The 18,921-nt window shown below is 38.6% G+C and overlaps 1 protein-coding gene across 1 annotated transcript in view; it reads left to right on the forward strand.

Annotated features, from left to right (window-relative positions):
• The first annotated feature begins 5,909 nt into the window (after nucleotides 1-5,909).
• Nucleotides 5,910-18,921, forward strand: part of NOX3 (NADPH oxidase 3) — a 39,051-nt gene continuing 26,039 nt past the window's right edge. The window contains exons 1-5 of the mRNA XM_059468759.1: nucleotides 5,910-5,954; nucleotides 6,643-6,738; nucleotides 6,941-7,051; nucleotides 8,834-8,918; nucleotides 17,559-17,704. Coding sequence (XP_059324742.1) covers nucleotides 5,910-5,954; nucleotides 6,643-6,738; nucleotides 6,941-7,051; nucleotides 8,834-8,918; nucleotides 17,559-17,704 — 483 coding nt within the window. The remainder of the gene's footprint in view (nucleotides 5,955-6,642; nucleotides 6,739-6,940; nucleotides 7,052-8,833; nucleotides 8,919-17,558; nucleotides 17,705-18,921) is intronic.

Here is an 18,921-nt window from a genome sequence, read left to right on the forward strand (position 1 = left end):
TTCTGGGCACACTTGTGAACAGCCATCTGGAAAGGTTGTACATATTGCTACTCTTCCTGCATGTGCACATGATTACTGACACCAAGAAGTACATAGGAGTGACCTTTTAATGCTCCTATGCTGGGCAACCTGTATTTCATTTTTAATTTAACATGAAATAGGGTTTAATAATAATCTCAGAATGAATTTAGGAAAAAATATAAAGTCTAAATGAGGAGAAATCATTCACTGAAAACCACTCAGATAACATACCATTTTATCAACTCTGGTAATTTTACTACTATGCAAATAAGGAATTTGCATGATTATGTGTTTTTTGAAAAATGATTTGTAGCACACAGTCATAAAAACACACCTATACACAAGACCTTATAGTAATTAAATTGAAGTCTTTATTTGTGTCATTGCTGTTCATTTTAAAGGTATATGAAGTCTCTTAAATACCTCTGTGTCCTTCTTGCTATTTTTGGTGTGTCCAGTGAAAAATTTAACACTGCATCAACCAAAATTGTCATAAAATATTCCACTGAAAATACTCAATCTAGCACTCCAAAACATATTCTCCTCGTAAAAACGGACTGCTAATGAGATCACAAAGTTCTGAATTAGACCAGAAATAAAATCAGACTAATCTAATAACTTCTTCATGAAAATTTTAACGAAAGACAAATTAATTTAGTTAAATTAAATATGCACATAGTCTAGGGTAAGGAACTTCAGAACTCTCCCTTCACTTTGTTCTGGTAAACTAAATGGAAAATTCAGACATCCAAAATATCTGATATTGAAAGGGACCACTGGAAATCTCCCTGTTCCACCTCCCTTCTCAGAGTTCAGAGCTGGGTCCTCTACAACCAGGTTGCTGGGGACTGTGTTCAGATGGTTATTGAGTATCTCCAAGGACATAATCTCTTTGGGCAATCTGTGCCTGTTACCATCACATTAAGAGTTTCTTGATGTTCAGACAAAACTTCCCATTCTCCAGTTTGAGCCCACTGCCTCTGACCCTGAGTATCTCTGAGAACAGTCTGCCTTCATTTTGTTTGGACCGTCCCATCAGGTATTTATGCACATTAACAAGATCCCCCTCAGGCTGCTGCTCTTTCCCCAGGCTGAACAGTCTCTCAGCTTTCCCCCTCATGAGGGATGGATGCTCCAGGCCTTTAATAATCTTTGTGGCCCTGACTGGACTCATTCCAGCAAGTGCACATCTTTCATACCCTGGGTAGCCCAGCTTGTTGTAAAGTCATGCTGACAGTTCCCATATTGTCTCAAAATGGTTTCCAGGTAGATTCAGTCCATCATCTTCCTCAGGACTGAGCTGAGGCTGCCACTTCAGGTTCCCCAGATGCTCCTTCTCGCAGGAACAAGGGACACTTTCTTTCTTCCAGCCCTTAGGAGCTCACCCAGCAGCTTTGACCTTTCAGAGATGATGGAGACTGTTGTCACAGTGACACCAGCCAGGTCAGCACTCCTGAGTGTGTTCTGAAAACTTGCATAGGACCAGTTGGCTGAAATGTTCCCTAACCTGATTCTCCTTCACCAAAAGATCACCTTCTGTACTCTAGACTTTCCAGGTTGCTTCAGGGCCCTGGAATAACTGAAAGTCAGTTTTACCAGTCAAAATTAAGGTGGAAAAGGGTCTGAACTCCTCATCTTTGCCATGTCCTTTGTCACCAGGTCTCCTCCTTAATCTGACCAATGCTAGAGAGCGTGGAGAGGATTAGATATGTGCAGTAGTATTAAAGAATTGGTTGTGTGCTGATGTGCAACCAGAACCCTTTTATACTCATATGGAATCTCTCTCAAAAATTTTTCCATTGTGTTGGTGATGCCCTGGCTCTAGGGGATGTAAATGATGGATGCTACTCATCCCTTTTTCCTCCTGCTCCTTGTTCTTCCCTTTTCTAAACTCAAACTGTTTTCCACAGTATGCTGCCTACAAAATAGCTAAGAGGAAATTTTTTCTGAGTAACCTGTGGACACATCTATTTGTACAAGATTTCAGCTGCTTTGAAGGATTGTTTCCTGTTATTAAGGTGTAAAACTGCTCTTGTGGGAAAACTAGAATTTTGCACATGTAATTAGGAAAGTATGATACTTTATTTCTGGAGATGCACAGTCAAGAGCTGGGAGATTTTGGCACTTACTGAAACAAATAGCTTTTGAACATCTGAAATTGCTCCTGAATATATTTTGATTACAGTGTGAGCATGGCAATAAAAGAGTCCATTGAGAGAGAAAATATCTGGATTCAAATATTAATATTTTTTCTAGGAACTGGTTATCTCCCAAGACAGAACTGTTATGTTTCTCACTGATAACCCTTTCTATTGGCTTGAGGAATGTGCTAGAGTCTGCAAACAGGGTGCTGAGCCTTGTTTTAGGAAGAAACAATAGTTGCTCCCACACTGGGAGCACACTCCACACTCCCTTTTAGCCTCCAACATGATTTTAATCCCAGACCCTTTGCATTTTTGCTTTGCTATTGACTCCTGCTCTTGATTCTGTAGGCATCCCTGGCATACACTGTGATTCCAGACCCTGGCAGTGCCCATCAGGTGAGATATCCCTGATACCAGTATCAGGTCTGCTAACAGAGGGACAGGAGCTGTTTTATTGCTCTGGCTAATGGAGTTCAAGAGGACCTGAATTTACAACCAGAACAATTTTCTTCTTCTTTTTAATGGGGTTATGAAACTTTATTCTACTTTTCCGGATAGAAACAGAAGTTTTTCTCTCAATTTTGTGCCTTTTGACAAATGACTGAGTTTGTGGATGTAGTCAATACTTGCAATACTCTTGATAATTCTGCCAGCTGCATCACAAGTGTTTTGGTAACTGCATTTTTTTGTTGTTGCTCAAGCCCACTCTTAGGGCCAAGATTTTTAATATTTTATTAAAAAATAAAACCCACTGTTACTGACAAAAATCTGCAAATGGGAAGCCAGATGCCCTTGAAGTCTCAGTACTGTCCCCCAAACTGCACACTCTCTACTTTTTACTTTCATAAATTTTAGAACATTCTGATGATTTTTGAATCTCTGGCACTAACAAGGCTGGAATTACATCAGTATTTTAGAGCTTTGGGGATTTTATGAATGTTCTCAAACTGCAAAACAGTTCCCCCATCCATAATGTGAGTGCAGTTTATAAAAGAAAAAAAAATCCATTAACATTAATGAGGCAGTTAAACATAAAAAATAAAGCCCCACTATGAGAAAATCTCTAAAAATTATATAGCTGGTTTTTAATGCTACTAGTCACTCAGCCACTGTTTATGGAAATTCAGTGTTCTTTTGTAAAGCTAGAATCAGCACTACAGAATAACCAATGATGAACCTTGGCCTCTGCTCCCTCAAAGTTGTCTTCATAGGGAAAAACAACCAAACAAACAAAACCTTAAAAAAAAACCCAGACACAAACCCCAAACAAAACAAAACAAAAAAAAAAAAAAAGGGTTTGATCTCTAATTAACTTCAGCAGTTTCTCTATTTACAAAAGTGAATGTTTTATTCAATATATTGCTTATCTTCTTCATTCATCAAAACCAAATCTGCCTTGTGCTTCTTGAACATTTTTGTGAAATATTAAGCCAAAATAATGTAAAAATCAGAAAACACAGCAGTGCTGCCACTTTGTACAGACTGATACAAAGCAAATCCTCTGATACAGTCAGCAATTAAATGGCTTCAGCAGGTCTGAAAACTTACAGCACTCTGAGTCTCAGGATCGGTTGTTTACCTAAATCCATCTCTGAAAGTCACAGAGAGAAGCTTAGAAAGTTCACCCAGGTTACTCACAGACAAAAAGCCAAGAGCAGGAAAACTATGAAAGGCCTAGGGCAGAGTTCAGAGCCAACTGAAATGATTTTGCCTTTGAGAAACAAGGCAGGCATATCTAATAGTAAAAATAAGATAGCCTAGCAAAATGAAATATGTGTAGGTATGTGTGTGCAGTCTCATGCTAATAATTAGTCTTGCAAAGGGTAAACACTGTTCAAAGTACTTTGAAAAAATTACTAGCAATCTCAGACAGAGGTTGCTGTCAAATAGAATAGAGCTAACAGTGATTGAGGTATGTAGCAGTAATTGATACAAACATTGACATTAATGCTGAGATACTTATATGGAACAATTCAGCACCTCATAAACCTCTTTCCATGCAAAAACTGACCTTTTAAGCTAATGACAGAGTTGCTTGTCTCTTGCATAGGAAGTCAGCATGGCCAGCACTGCTTTCTACCCAAATGCTGGAATAAAGCCCTTTTAATCCTTTTTCTATGTCTTTTTAGGGCAGTTGTAGCTCATAATGATAAAACAATAACAAAATGGAATATTATTACATCTTTAATCAATAAAGTGTTCTTTCCTGAGTCTTGTCTGAATCATTTGTGCTAGAAATTGGCTGAGATCACTGCAAATCAGTATAATAAAATGATGTTGACCAGGTCCTTTGTACAAAAAAAAGAGCTTTTCTGTTAACTTTATGTTTTTATTGAGAGATGCTATACTCGAGACCACACACATTACCATTATATATGAGAAAAAGCATAGCTGTTTCAACAGACAAAAGTTAAAGTGCAGTTGATTCATTGGCTCCTTTAAGAGGACTGGCATCTGGAGCACATGCACTTCAAAGTCAAATGCTGTACTGAGCTGTGATGCTTTGAAGTACAGCTGCTGATCCAGACAAATTTTGGAGCCTAAACCAGCATATGAATCTGCTGTACTCTGAAAAAAAAAATCTATTTCAGATGCCAGTTTTAACTCAGTTTAGAAAATTGCTGTCTGGATCGGCTGAACTTCAAAGCCGAACATCGCAGTGCTGCATTTCCCTTTGAAGTGCAGCTAATCCAGATAGTGGATTTTCTCTCCCTCTTTTTTTTTTTTTTTTAAAGTAGTTAAAATTGGCATCTGACCTTACTAGTATTTCTCCTTACCATCTGCACATTCTTCTTTCCTTTGCCCTTATTTCCTCATCTTTTGACCTCTGAAAAACACAGCAAAATTCACTAGCTTGTTAGCCCCTGCACCAGCAAAGCTGCCATAAAGGGAGTGGTTGGGGGGACAGCCTATATCAGGTTACATAATGGACAGGGGCCAATTTCTGCACATGGCTTGCCATAAAGTTTGTTAAATAACTCTTAATTTTACCATCCAAGGAAAATAAAGCTCAAAGCAAATCCCTCGTAAATGCTTGTATTCAAAGCATTTGTAATGACACTCTCATGGTTCTGCTAGCTCATATTAAAGGCCATTAGCACTGGTTTAAAAAGTAGCTGAGCTTGAGAGCATTTCAGCTTTCAGAAATTTTCAGTTATTTTGTCACAGAAGAGTCTCCTTCACAGGCAAGTCAGGAAAGCCTTAAGGAAATGGTTTTACTAGAGAAAGAACGAGATTACTACAGGCAGAATTTGCACAGCTTCTCACAAGGGGAACCAAGGGTAAATGCAGTGCCCTCACCAGGACATATTCTCATATTATACACACATCAGGGATGCTGCCGTGTGCTACTGCATTAAAAGACAAATCATGAAGGAATGTTGCACCCTGTTCAAAAGACAAAAACAAAGGGAAAAACCCCCACCCAAACACATGATAGTACAAGAGGATAATTTAATGACAGCATCTCTCATTTGCTGAGAAATAACTCTGCAGAGAAAAAGGACTGGACAATGACCAGCATTTTATTTACACAAATCATGAGACATGTCACTTGGGTGATCTGTTCTTGTCAGGCAGTCTTTAATTAGAAAATTCCTAGAGAGAACTCATGCTCCCATTAGGTGCTTATTAAAAACTAAAGACAAAAAGAGTCGGTAGAAAAGCCAAAGGAATGGACAGGGAACTCAGGTTACACTGAAATGCAAGAGTCAGCTGCTGCTAGCATAGGGAGAGACACTCAGGATGGGATGCTGGATTTTGAATGAAAAACTCTCAGTGCTGTTACTAGTGAGTATTTTTAGCATTAAAATTCTAATTGGATACATATAAATATTTTAAGCTTGTTTAAAAGACATTTTATGGTTTGCTTATAGTAATACTCCCAAGCTTAATGTAAAACTTGCTATAAAATATTCAGCAGCCTTTTTATAACTAGTCTTAAAAACCTTTAAAGTCTTAGTGTTTTACTTTTAATTATTTTTAAATCAATGTACTTTAATCCTCAGGTAAAGGGAGCAGGGGTTTGCAATTATAATTGAAATTATATTCTGATTTCGTTTTAGACAGTTTGGTGATTTGTATATGGAGAGCAGAGAAAAGAATTTCCTTAGCTCTTAATTCCCTCAGTTCCTATGATTTTTTAATTTTAGCATTTATTTCCTTTTTAGAGACCAGGTTAAGACCTGTGCTTAAAAGCAAGTTTACCATGACACAGTAAACATCATTTATATCCTTTACTCGAGATCTGGGGGTAGGACTGTAACCCTGAATTTGCTAAAATACAGCCACACTCCAGCAGGCATTTTTGATTTCTATCATCTGTGAGCAAGAACTGCATTGCACACTGATTCTGAAACATCTCTCAGATTCTCTTAAAACTATAACCATAGCCAGTTTTATAAGCTATTAAAATTTTAAAATATTGTATTAAAAAATATTGTAAATGTCACTAATCTGTAGCCTCTCTGCTTTGTAGCTGGTGTGGCTGGGGCTGAACTTCTATTTGTTTATTGATACCTTCCACTGGTATGAAGATGACAATGCTTACATTTATACACGGATTATGCTGGGAGTAAGTATGTGTTTGATTGTTAAAGAGCTTCACAAGATGAATGTATTCATAGTCTGATTTTATTTACATCCTTCATAAAACTTTTGATGCTTCAACAGTAATTTTCCCATATAAGAGCATTATATTAATATAGTATTTTCTTTCTTTGGCTCTTCCTATACCAAGCTTGTAATTTAATTTCTTTATGCTGTTATATGTACAGTCAACCCTGGCTTGGGCAAGAGCTTCTGCAACGTGCCTTAATTTTAACTGCATGCTAATCCTGTTACCAGTCTGTAGAAACCTTATTTCATTCTTAAGAGGAGCAAGCATTGTAAGTACCATTTCTCAAATAGCCATATTATTCTCTTTTTTTTATTTCTGTAGTTCAGCAGTATTATCCATATCAAACATTTTCCAAGGAATTTTAATTTTTTATAGAGAAGCCTGTACACTATTGCCTAGTTATTACCATTTAAATTGTCAGTATTCATGACTGAAGAGAAACAAATGACTTGTTTAACACAGTGCTCTAAATGCAACACTGATTTCGGCAGCTGCTGCATAGCATGGTGTCATGAAGAGAAAAGTGAGAAGCCACAAAAGAGGGACATAATAATGCCACTTGGCCAAATGGAGAAAATTCATATCCATCATGTGTATTCTCTGTAGCTGCAAAGTGAAAATTGGAGAAATAAAATGTTCAGATAGATAAAAATGTTCTAAGGATAATAGTGAACATGTTTAAATGCTTCTGCCTGAGTGGCCACAACCCAGGTCTTCATTTGAGGTAAATGCATTTTTGTAACAGACATTCACACTAACCTTGGAATCATGCATAGGAAGTACTGAAGGCTTTAGCTATAACTTCAACTTGCATTGAATTATTACAGTCAGAGCAATTCCAATGCCACATGTGTGCGTAAAAAAATCACTGATCACTTCATGACTCCAGGAACAACAGGAATTTAGAGATGGTAAGATACAGTTATTTTATGGTAAGATGGTTCTTATTTCAGTTCTGCCATTTTTTGTTTCTGTGATTGTTAAGCTTAGATATTAAGCAGTCTTCAGATTGGGAATCAACACCTAAATAATTGTTTGAGATCACAAGTTGAACATTTACCAAAAAAAAAGAGAAAAAGTGTCCTGGGCTTCTGAATCAGTTTACGAATCAGCACAGAATATATGCATGCCCACTTAGATGCTGAGTAAGAACTCAGAGAACTGGAACTCTTCTCACAGATAATATTTGGCTATTCTGGACAATATTCTGCTCTTGAGGAGCATGGTACAGAGCAACTTGACTGCTCCAGCATGGCCAGCACTGGGCTGGATCCAGTGCCTCTCCAAGGAGGTGCTGTGTATTGACATAATATCCTGTGGTGCTCCAGATTTTTGGAAGACTTATTAGCTGGGAAACAACATGGATACATGCCAGGATCTTTGGCACGGCGCCATGCCAGGTCATGTGAGCAATCCAGACACCCACACCACCACCCAGAGCCTGAACCCTGCTGTCCATGAGTGCTGTCTGGGTTCCAGCAGAATGTGTTAGTTTTGGCTCAGTGCAGCCGGCCCCAGGCTGGCTCCGCACCGGGGCACGCAGCTGGCCGTGAGCACATCACTGCTGAGCCCTTCCAATACTGGGAGCACGGCTCAGTAACACATCAGCATGCAGCCACCTGAGGTCTAGACAGCCTCACCCTCCCGGGGTGTGCATTTCCTGAAAGCAGAGAAAATGTTTTCATTGCAAGCCAGCTTTGCCAGCACTTCAGCTCTGTTTTGCTAAGCTGACAAAGCAGTGGTGGCCCAGCCTGGTGTCCTTACACCTGCAAATGAGTTGATGTCAGCTCAGATAAACCACTCACAAATCACAGCTAAGTGTAGCAGAGCTTTATCAAACCCTTTTTTGAGCCCCTATATAGGATGAATAGCTTCAGAAACCCTGGAGTGCCACTCAGGAAAGTTACTTGAGTCCTAAAACTAACCCAAAACTTCCACTGAATACCTTCAGCATTCAATTTTCAAATATACTGAACTCTTCTCCTCTCCAAAATGTGAGATGTAAACACCAATAAGAATGATATAAAACAAGTTCTGCTTTTTCACCAAGTACTGTGGAGGAGCACTGAGGAGACAGCTTGACAAAAACATCACATTTCACAAGATGGTTGCCTATGGAATAGCGCTAAATGCAAGTAAGCTCTTTTGGTTTTATTTTTTTCTTCTTTGTCTTTGAACTGTTTTGAATTTCATAGTGATTCTGCCTAACGCTGTAATCCCCATCAGCTCTGAGATGTGATATTTTAGGGCAATCATTTGTTGACTGTTGACTGCAGCTTTAAATGTGTGTAGGAGTCCCATCTGATTAACCATTTGTAATCTTTTGTCTTGAGAAGAGTTTGACTGTTAAGGAAATAAACTTTCAATTTGAATAGTAAACACCATTTGCCACTTAGTTAATCCGATTTGTGTGCCCTTAAACAATTTGTGTGCCCTTAAACAATTTGTGTGCCCTTAAAATTTAGTGTAAATAACTTTTATTGAATCCCTGAGGGTAGATGTTTGGGGACATGACATAGCATTACTGTCTGATTCTGTAAGGAAATACGCTTATGAGTCACACCACAAATCTGCCCACCAATACATCTTCACTAATTTTTCAACCAGGTAATAAATTTAATCTGAATTTGAGAGAGGCAGGTGTCTCAAAAACAATGGATTTCTAGATATTTATTTTAAGTAGGTGATTGATCCAGGAAACTAATGGCTCTCTTGAGGGGAAAACAGCAACTTGAGATAAAAATTTTTCTGTTCTGTTGGCCCTGGTGACTTACTGAGGTGCTCGTTCACCCGGCTGGGAAAAAGACATGGCACCTTCCTGTTCTCTAAGTAGTAAAAGGACCTGGAGAAGTTTGTAGGAATTCAGGAGACATGAGGGGAACAGGAGATAGCTTGAGGAAAAAGGATGTACAGAGAGGAATGAACAAAAGCCAGTGTGAAGAAGGACATGAGCACACAGAGATGGAAAGGTGTCTGTGATAGATAGATAGATAGATAGATAGATAGATAGATAGATAGATAGATCTCTTAGATAGATAGTTCTCTTAGAAAAAGGGGAGGAGACAGAGGAATTAATCAGGGCTATTTGCAAGCATGAGGCATTGCAGGGTAACTGTTCTACCCCCAGGCTGTCAGGGTGAATTCTGGTCCCAATATCTTTTCCAGCCTGTGTGAGGGAGCTGCTTTTGTGTGTGTAGGCTGTTAATGTCCTCATGCCATGAGACAAGAATTTGAAGTCAGGATTGCCAACAGGAACCAATAGCTAAAGTTTGTCTTCTGTATGTCATGCTAAAGAATTCCAAGGGGAAGGCTATGGGATATAAACATTCATCTTGCAGTGTATTATGATGAATTACTTATCTGTCATGCCCACTCATTCATCAGAGTTCAGTTTCACTACAGAACAGGTTCCTAGAGAAGCAACATTGCTTCTTTAATTAATAAAAAAACCCAGGAATATAAAATAACCAACTTTACTTGCTGTATAATAGGTCATGTTCCAAAAAGAAAGCAAAACTTCGCAGTCAAACCTCTTATGTTTTTGGTTTTTACATTAATATTAAAATGTTTGCTAGTGTATTAATGTCGACAGTTTGGGAAGTGCAAGTCTATCAGAAAAGTGATTACTTTAATGGTTTCACTAATTTCAAGGAAAAAGACACAGAAGCCAACGTGAAATGACAGAAAGCATGCTCATATAGTTCTCATTTAAATCACTCTCTAGGGAGAAATCAAAGGTTCGTTTCTGGGTTGTTATTTAGGTTGGTTGGTTTATTTTTTCCTAAAATATAAAATAGAAAAATAGTTGATGAGATATTTGAGAAAGAAAACAGAACACAAGGAAGTCTAATAAACAAAGCATGACAACCTATGAATTCCTGTTTCCTCAACAGTCAAGCGAGAAACATTTATCATATTTGGAAAAACACTACATCACTGAATAGCGTTAGACTTGTGTAAAGAATGGCCAGAAACTCAATTTCCTGAAATTCAATTTTAAGTTCATAGAAAAAAAAGTCTACAGAACACATTGTGACAGAAAAGCAACACTTCAGAGTGGTACCCACAAGTACACTGAATCCTTTTCAATAAAATCTAACAGTGTTAAAATGAGGTGTAAATAGATGCCATTTTCCTCTCAACTGGCACATTATTTATCCTAGTACTACCTATACTGCCTTTTATTACACAAAAACATAGTCAACTCCTATTAGCCTATTGCAATTTAGTAATTCTCAGTTAAATGGATGTACAATCTTGTACGATCAATAGGCTAAATGTGGTAGCAAGAAGTTAAGCCAATTTGAAGATCAGATCAGTAAGCTTAGCCTCACAATATAAAATTGTGAACTCCTTTATTATTAAAGCAACATGTATTCATCTTGGCTTGCCAGGTGGTGTTATTCTGGCATATTTATTTAATAGTGTGCTAAAAATATCAGTGCAACATTAGTATTGTCTGGCTTCTAACAGGCAGCTAGCTCAGCTGAGGTGTGTCTGGCCTTGGAAAGAGTACATCTGTGCCTTTAATTTTTCATCATCTCTAATACAAATTCAAGAGCAGGCTTTAATTGGTCAGGTCATAAAGGAATATAATTAGAGACTAGTGGAAGAGGGAAGTTGGAGGGAAGAGAGAGAGAGTAAACAATGCTATCTATAATCAAGGGCATCATTGAAAATTCAGTAAAGGGAATTCTGCTTAGTTTGGCTTCCTGCATTCTGCATGCCTGTCTGTGATAAGAGCTGTCTAGGAGTTATTCAGCCACTAATAAATCTTCCTTATAGACCCGTAACTCTGCTAGAATAAAATCAGAGTTTCATGCACTCTCAGTTTGATCAGTGCAAATAATTCTGTGCTTTGTACTGGAAAGAGACTTCAGTTGAGACACAGTGGCTTGAAACTTAAAGACACCACAAGAGATAGTAATAATATTTTCTACAACACCTACTTCTTACTGTACTGTTTTTACCCTCTCAAAAAAGCATATTCATACATTTTCTGAAGTGGGGAGTGTTGGGGGCATTTTTCTTTCTTAACTTTGATATGTTGGGCTTATCTTAAATAAGAAATTGCTTGCATTTTTTTAGTGTTTGCAGAAGGGTCATATAGATATTTTGATCCATCAACCTTTGAATTATGATATTAATAAAGTTTAAGCAATTAAGGGAAAACAGGGGAAGGACAGCAAGGTTGCCTGGAGTTAGGCTGTTTGAAATGGTGATTCCTGCTTGAGATGGTGATTCCTGTTTGAAATGGTGATTCCTGCTCCTTAAAAACTCCAGCAATGCATTCTTCTTTAAAAACATGCAAAGTGCAGAAAGAAGTATAGTGATGCCAGGTGTGTTTGGCTTCTGACAAGCACTGAAAAATCTATAGCTAAAAATACTAGCAAGCCTTTCCATTTTCAACCCATTCTTGGTAAATTATGTGAATGGCTTTGGTGACCTGAGTCACATTTTTGTGTAAATTATTAAGTTTTCAGGGAAGTAGATGCCTATCTTCAAAAGAGGTCTAGCTGATACCTCTGTGTTGTACTTCAGAAATTACAGAAAATCAAACTTCCATCAAATGTCTTTTTTCGGTTTTTAGTCAGATTGTTTAAATCCAGACTTAATGCAAGTACTAGGAAGGAAATAATATTAAATTGAAGATTGTAGGCTTCCAGCTAAGATAAAAAATGGTCCAAGTCATCCAAGTTCTTCTTTGACGTTTATAACCATTCTTAAAAACAAAATAAAATGCAAGCACATGTGTGGTCTCTACTCTAATTTTTATACAACCTGTGCCTTTTTAGTCCACAAAGACATCATGAAATTGAATTAGGGGTTCTGAATAACTTGGAACAGCACAAGACAAGCGGTGGCAAGAAGAGCCCCAGCCTTGGTCAGGGGCAGAATTCTGGGTTATCTGCCTGTAAAGCTGTTCTCTTTGCTGTGGGCAGAAAGGCCAGGATTTGACCCTTTGATTTTATCATGATAGGCTGGTTAATCAAAATGTTTAACTGCTAGCAGCAAGCTCCAATTTGATTATTATCCTGTACAGGCATGCAGAAAAAGAGAGAGTTAAATCTTGTCCTCAGATAAACACATGAAATTTCTGTTTAGTTCAATGAGAGTTGTGCATGCTTCACTGAAGGCACAATTGGCTGAATAAGAGTAGCTAAATTGACCATACTTTCAAGATAATTTAATTATATCTCTTTGTATTTAAGGATATGTACAGTAAACACCATGATCTAATAGCAATCCTTTTCCTCCCTCTCTCCTTCCAATAAAGCTTTTTATTTGATCTCAGAGGTGGACTAGATAGAACATCTGAGGGTCAAATACAAAGTAATGTATGTTAAGTGCTTCAGAGGTTCCAGATGTCATTAAAAGCAACAAAAATCCTTCATTCTTCATAAACTGGTATAAAAAAGAGATTTGTTTAACAGATTGGGTGATTTATTCCATATGTCATATTTGGACATGCAGAATGAGGAAAAAATTGAACTGAAAATTCTGAGATGTAGTCCCTTAAACTTTGCCCTCATGGTTAACTCAGATAAGTGGTGCAGAGCAAATAGATACCAATTGTGGTAAGCTGAGATTTCAAGAATCTGCATATGTAATTTTGGAATTGCTTAGTAAATTTTATACACTGCAGATGCAAAGACCTTCAGAAAATGCACTTTAGGGATGTAAAATATTTTAGTTAATGGTGATGTGTTCGGTGCCAGAATTTTTATTCTGCTACAACTATTATACATTAAATGAACCACACTGAAAATGGAATTAGATCTTTGCATTACTCTACCATCCAGCTATAATTCATTTTTAGATTGCATCATTTTTTGCTAGCAGCACAAAAAAACCCCATCAGAAGTATTAATCTAATAATACTCCAGGCAATATCTAAGATCATGGAAGACTCAGGTAAACCAACATATTGAGTACATCATTAGTCTGAATGTGATATTTTTCAATGTATCATTATTCTCTGTACATTAACATCTACCACAGAATAGCTTACAGAAAATAAAAACAACAACAGCAACTCTCCTGTTCATAGTATTACAAGTATAGAAGTCTTCTATACTTGTAATATCCTCTACCTATCAGATGAAAGCTGGAGAGAATGTCACCCAGAAGGGAAGGTGTGGTAGATCCCAAAGAATCTATGATGATGTTTCCATTGACAGAAACACGGGGAAAAGGAACAATGTGCAGATGTAACAGACAGTGTCCTCTGATAGCCTGCACAAAAACCTTACTAGGCTACGTTGCCAGAACTGGATCTCTCCTTCCCAGGGGAAAGTTGCAACATCAGTACTCCTCATCAGCTATAGTCTCAAGACTTTCTTGAGAAACTATATCCATTCAACCCATTTTTCTTCTGTCCAAGACTAGAAATGCTCTCTTAGGAAATGTGGACCTCTGCCTGTCTGGAGAAAACTAAAACCTCATTTCCCACTCAACACTCAGCATTTACTAGAGACCATTAGATATGCTATCACTGCTGATATGACTAGAACTTGTGCAAATCATGTAGAATCCTGTACTTTGGGGAAAGTAAAAGATTTTTGTAGTTTTCTAAACAACAGAAATGTCATCATTTCATGTGAATATTTTATAGTCTGCAGTATCACTTTAAAAAAATCTATTGTTTTGAAGGTGAAAGTACAAAGTGCCTTTTGCTATGAACACAGATTCAAACTTCCACAATTAGTCAATGTCACAATTCTAAATGAGCAAAGATAATCCAAAACCTGCAGTTGACAGACTGCAGGCAAGCTCTGGTGTAACAGCACTATGGATCCTAACTGTGTGAAACTCTCCTGGTCCCTAGGCTATGGGGACTCTTACATCATACCAGAGTTATAAAGAGCATCCTGTAGGTATAGAGGGCAAGAAGCCCAAGTTACAGTAATCACTCATAGATGCCAAAATAAAACTACTTAGTAGAAGTCCACTTAGTGAGTCCTTGTCAGGGTTTTCTATCCTTTGAAAGCTTTCTTTCCTCTTCCCCTTAGCCCATACCAGACAATGTGCAGCATGTAACTCTACAACTTACCAAAGACAGAAATCTGTTACCCCACACTCCTGTCCTACGAGTGAGCTCTTTCAGATGTCAAAGAAATCAGGTCCTCATCAAGCAGCGACTTGGTTCCCCTCCAGCTGGATCAGATAGCACCCTTACCAGGCCAACACATCTGTTCTGAATGCCCCTTGTAGGAACAGTTCCCCCCTTGCTTCCCCCCTTAAGTGTAACACACTTAAATGTGCTGTTACACTTAAATATATAAACAGTGTTTATATACTGCTTATGCATCAGTTGTACACTGGGGAACAGATTGCCACAGCCCCCACACAGCTGCCACCTAAACCATCCAGCTCAGAGCTTGGGCCCTTGGGTTTTGATAGTTTAAATCCACACATCTCATTTGCTGCTTGTGGTCCAGTGTTCCTTCCTTCCAGTGCTCCCAGCACTGCTGGGGTGCTGGGAGCACACCCTCATGCACAGCCTGCAGGAAGCATCTTTCACCTGATGCTGGCAAGGCTGTTTCACATGCAGCACTAACCCATAACAACACGTGCAGAACACGCTAGGCCAGAGTCCAACACCCTCTGATGCTCACAGTCATGTCATGCACACCATTTCATAAAATGACCAACCTTGGGCTGAAAGCTGCTTAGATTGCTTGATCCCATTATCCCGTTTATCAAAAGGTTATTTTAGAGTCTCATTCCTTTGATGGCTTGAATCTGTCTTCTAATTTCCAGGCTCACTTTATCTCTCTGCAGTTCATACCAATTTGGATTCGGTCTCCATCCTGCTGAAGCTATTCCAGCTTGTACAAATAATTTATTATTCATTGGGACAAAGATTCAGGAGAAATGGGAGGTTGATTTTGCAGTTTGGGTGCTCAGGATACTCACCTGGGATACCTATGTCAATAAATATTGAACTATTTTTATTAAGGGCTTCATCAAGAGACAGCTCAAAAGAGAATAACCAGTCAACCCAGCGACTAGGACATGTGATTTGGTTTAAAGCCTTACTTTAAATTTAATGTAACAGGGATTTTTAAATAGGTCTTTCATCTCCCAGTGAATATCTAAGCATGAGGCAATGAGGTGTCAAGAAGTGGCGGGGGGAGTCCCTAAGTTAATATTACATTTTGAATTACATGCATCCTGATAATCAACCAACCACAGCACATCTACTGCTCTAGAAGGATCACCTCAGAAGTACAGAGTGAAAATAGCCTGTCTCCAGTGTGGACACATGGGATAACTTACTGTTGGGGCAATGTTTTACCTTCTTGCACTGGCTGCTTTAACCATTTCCATGGCCAGCATCTTACTTTAGCTCATGCTTCCATGGACACAGCTGTCCCCAGGTGCTGAAGAGGAGCTGCCCTCCAGCATGTGGAGTGAGTGAGTCCACTGAGTGGGCTCATAAGTAACCAACAATGTGAAGGTCCTTATGCATTTAATCCTGCATTTACATCTATGATTAAACAGTGACTAGTATAGCAAAACATTTTTTTCATCCACATAGTCACAATTAAAACAAAGGGAGAAAAAGGCGAGAAGAGAAGAGAAGAGAAGAGAAGAGAAGAGAAGAGAAGAGAAGAGAAGAGAAGAGAAGAGAAGAGAAGAGAAGAGAAGAGAAGAGAAGAGAAGAGAAGAGAAGAGAAGAGAAAAGAGAAGAGAAGAGAAGAGAAAAAATTTTAGGAGACTATTTTTCAGAGAAGAAAAATATTTGGTTTACTACAAATACTGCCTTTTAGAAAGGTTTTTTAAATGGTCAGGGACAGAAACAGATAACCACTGAAGGAGAAATGATAACAGGAAGCTAATTATAAAAACTAGAAATAGCTGTGCTGTAAACATATAATTATCTTTCATTGTCATTTTTTCATCCTTTGGCATTTAATATCTTGCATTAATTACAACTTGCATGTAATGGATTTGAGAATCTCTCATATTGAAAAATGAAACCCTGCACCTAGCTTGATTACAGCTTTATCTATATAAGCCAATAATAAAACAAAGTCCTTCCTTTTCAGCTCTGGAAATGATACTCTTTCCACCCAAGAAAATAGTTACAAGGGATTTTTTTACTTCAAGCTAATGAATTTTTCTAAACTGACCATTTCATATACCTTTAGGGGGCAGGCCAGAAGTAGAGGCGATATGTGATACTCTGGACAAATCAGATCTAACACTGAGATTTGCTCTTCTCCCTTTAAATCATAGTTCCTGTGGCTTCCCCAGGATCCACCTGCATAAAGTAATGCTACAGCTGCTTGTTCATAAGGGACAGATTTTAAAAGCGTCTCTAGTGCAAGTTGCAAACTTGCCTAAACTAGTCAACTTAGTGTCCTGTGTAGCAAGGGTAAACCATGGCACATCCTAGTATATTAACTAAAAATAGAAATTTTAATAAATTTAACTAATTTTGAGCAATTTAAAGCCAGAGGGGTACACTTTATATCAACTCTCAAGATGTCCTCCTTTGATGACACTGGAGACTGCAGGGCACTTGACTGTAAAGCTGGGAGGTGAGGCTGCTGCTGCTCCTATCCTCTCTACTGTGAAGCAGTCACTTCATATTAGACATGCAGTTGATAAAATTCTCTTTTTTATTGTCAGCTTAATCCATGCAAAACTCTCAATTTATGCCTGAGCTTTTCAGATAGTGCACAGTGTGAGTAATGAAGTTCCTTCTGGCACTGTGGGCACATACAAGTGTGCTGTAATTTCACACCACTCCTTCTCTCCTGCAGCCATCCATATTGTTGCCCACTCCATCAACATCGAGCGCTATCATTCCAGCCAGTCAAAAGAAGCTGGCGAGTTACGGAATAAACTTTCTGGTCTTGGCAAGAGCCCAAATGAAAGCTACTTGAACCCAATCAGGACCTATGAAACAGTAAGACGTCACTTTTGAGGTTTCCTCATCTAAAAAGCTTTCCTCTGTGGATTCTATTGCCGGTAAAACTGTATTTCAAAGCCTTTTAACCAGAGCGAGAAGGTGTTGGCAAAGGTTAACCTCAATTTCAGCTGAAAACACTTACTCAGAGCTGCAATTTTCAGGTTACTAAGCTCAAAGAAATGTCTATAGTATTTTAATTAGTTTGTCAGGAGACAGCTGGTGGGGGGAGGATAAGGAGTGTTGTGAAGAGCAGGCAATTAAATAAACCTGCAAAGAATTTTTAAAAACCCAAAAACTAAACTATCAATACATGGAACAAGTAAAACTTCTTTTTAGAAAGAAAAATAACCAAAGAGCAGCAGCACATCGCAATTGCTTTTGCATTTGCTATTTGTCTCTCCCCATGGTGGTGCAGCACCTTCCCGATCTGGGGGCTGATCCTGCCTCATGACACGTCAACTGTGGCTACTCAGGGAAGAGCACCTTCAAAACCATCCAGGGGGTTGCTGCACACAGGGGGCAGTGCAGGGGGAATCTAGAGCTGCTATGTGCTTTTCAGAGACTAGCAGAGATACAAGATCCTCAACCCATAAGTGGTTATGCTTGTTTTGGGGAAAAAAGTGACTGTGCCCCCTGTCCACTCTCTTGGATAAGCCACAACAACATTATGAGCTTTCCCTTAAGATATTCATAGCATAAAGAGAAGCTGAACGTGCAGAGGAGGCATGTAAACCATGCAAAAGTTAATCAGCCTTTTTTCCCCCACATTCCATTGTAGCACACATCACATTTATGCTGGATGTTTCCTTGTGTATCCTGTTTCATAGTTACACATTCCAGGGCTGAAATGGCCTTGGTGAGACTCCTATGTATATTGCTCTGCTCTTTAGAAAATGCCCATACAGTCAGCATGGAGTAAGGGCTACCTGAACACCATGGATTGGTGCTCTTTGGAAAACTGATGTGCTCCACTGGAACAAGAACCCAAGTGAGAGGATGGCCGGAGAACCATTGATGGGATTCAACAGTGCTTTTAAGCTGCAAGGCTTATCCTGCTTTTGCTTCCTTCCTTCCTTTCCAGTTTAGATAGCATGGGGTTTTCATCTTTCAAAATAAACAAGTAAACCATTTCAAATTTGAAGAAAATCAAGCCAATTGATGCAGTCAGTGGTATGAATGCTAAAGTCTTCATGTTAGTGTTGACAAAGCAGTCA

This window comes from Ammospiza nelsoni, chromosome 3, assembly GCF_027579445.1.
Source record: "Ammospiza nelsoni isolate bAmmNel1 chromosome 3, bAmmNel1.pri, whole genome shotgun sequence".
NCBI classification, from domain to species: Eukaryota; Metazoa; Chordata; class Aves; order Passeriformes; family Passerellidae; genus Ammospiza; species Ammospiza nelsoni.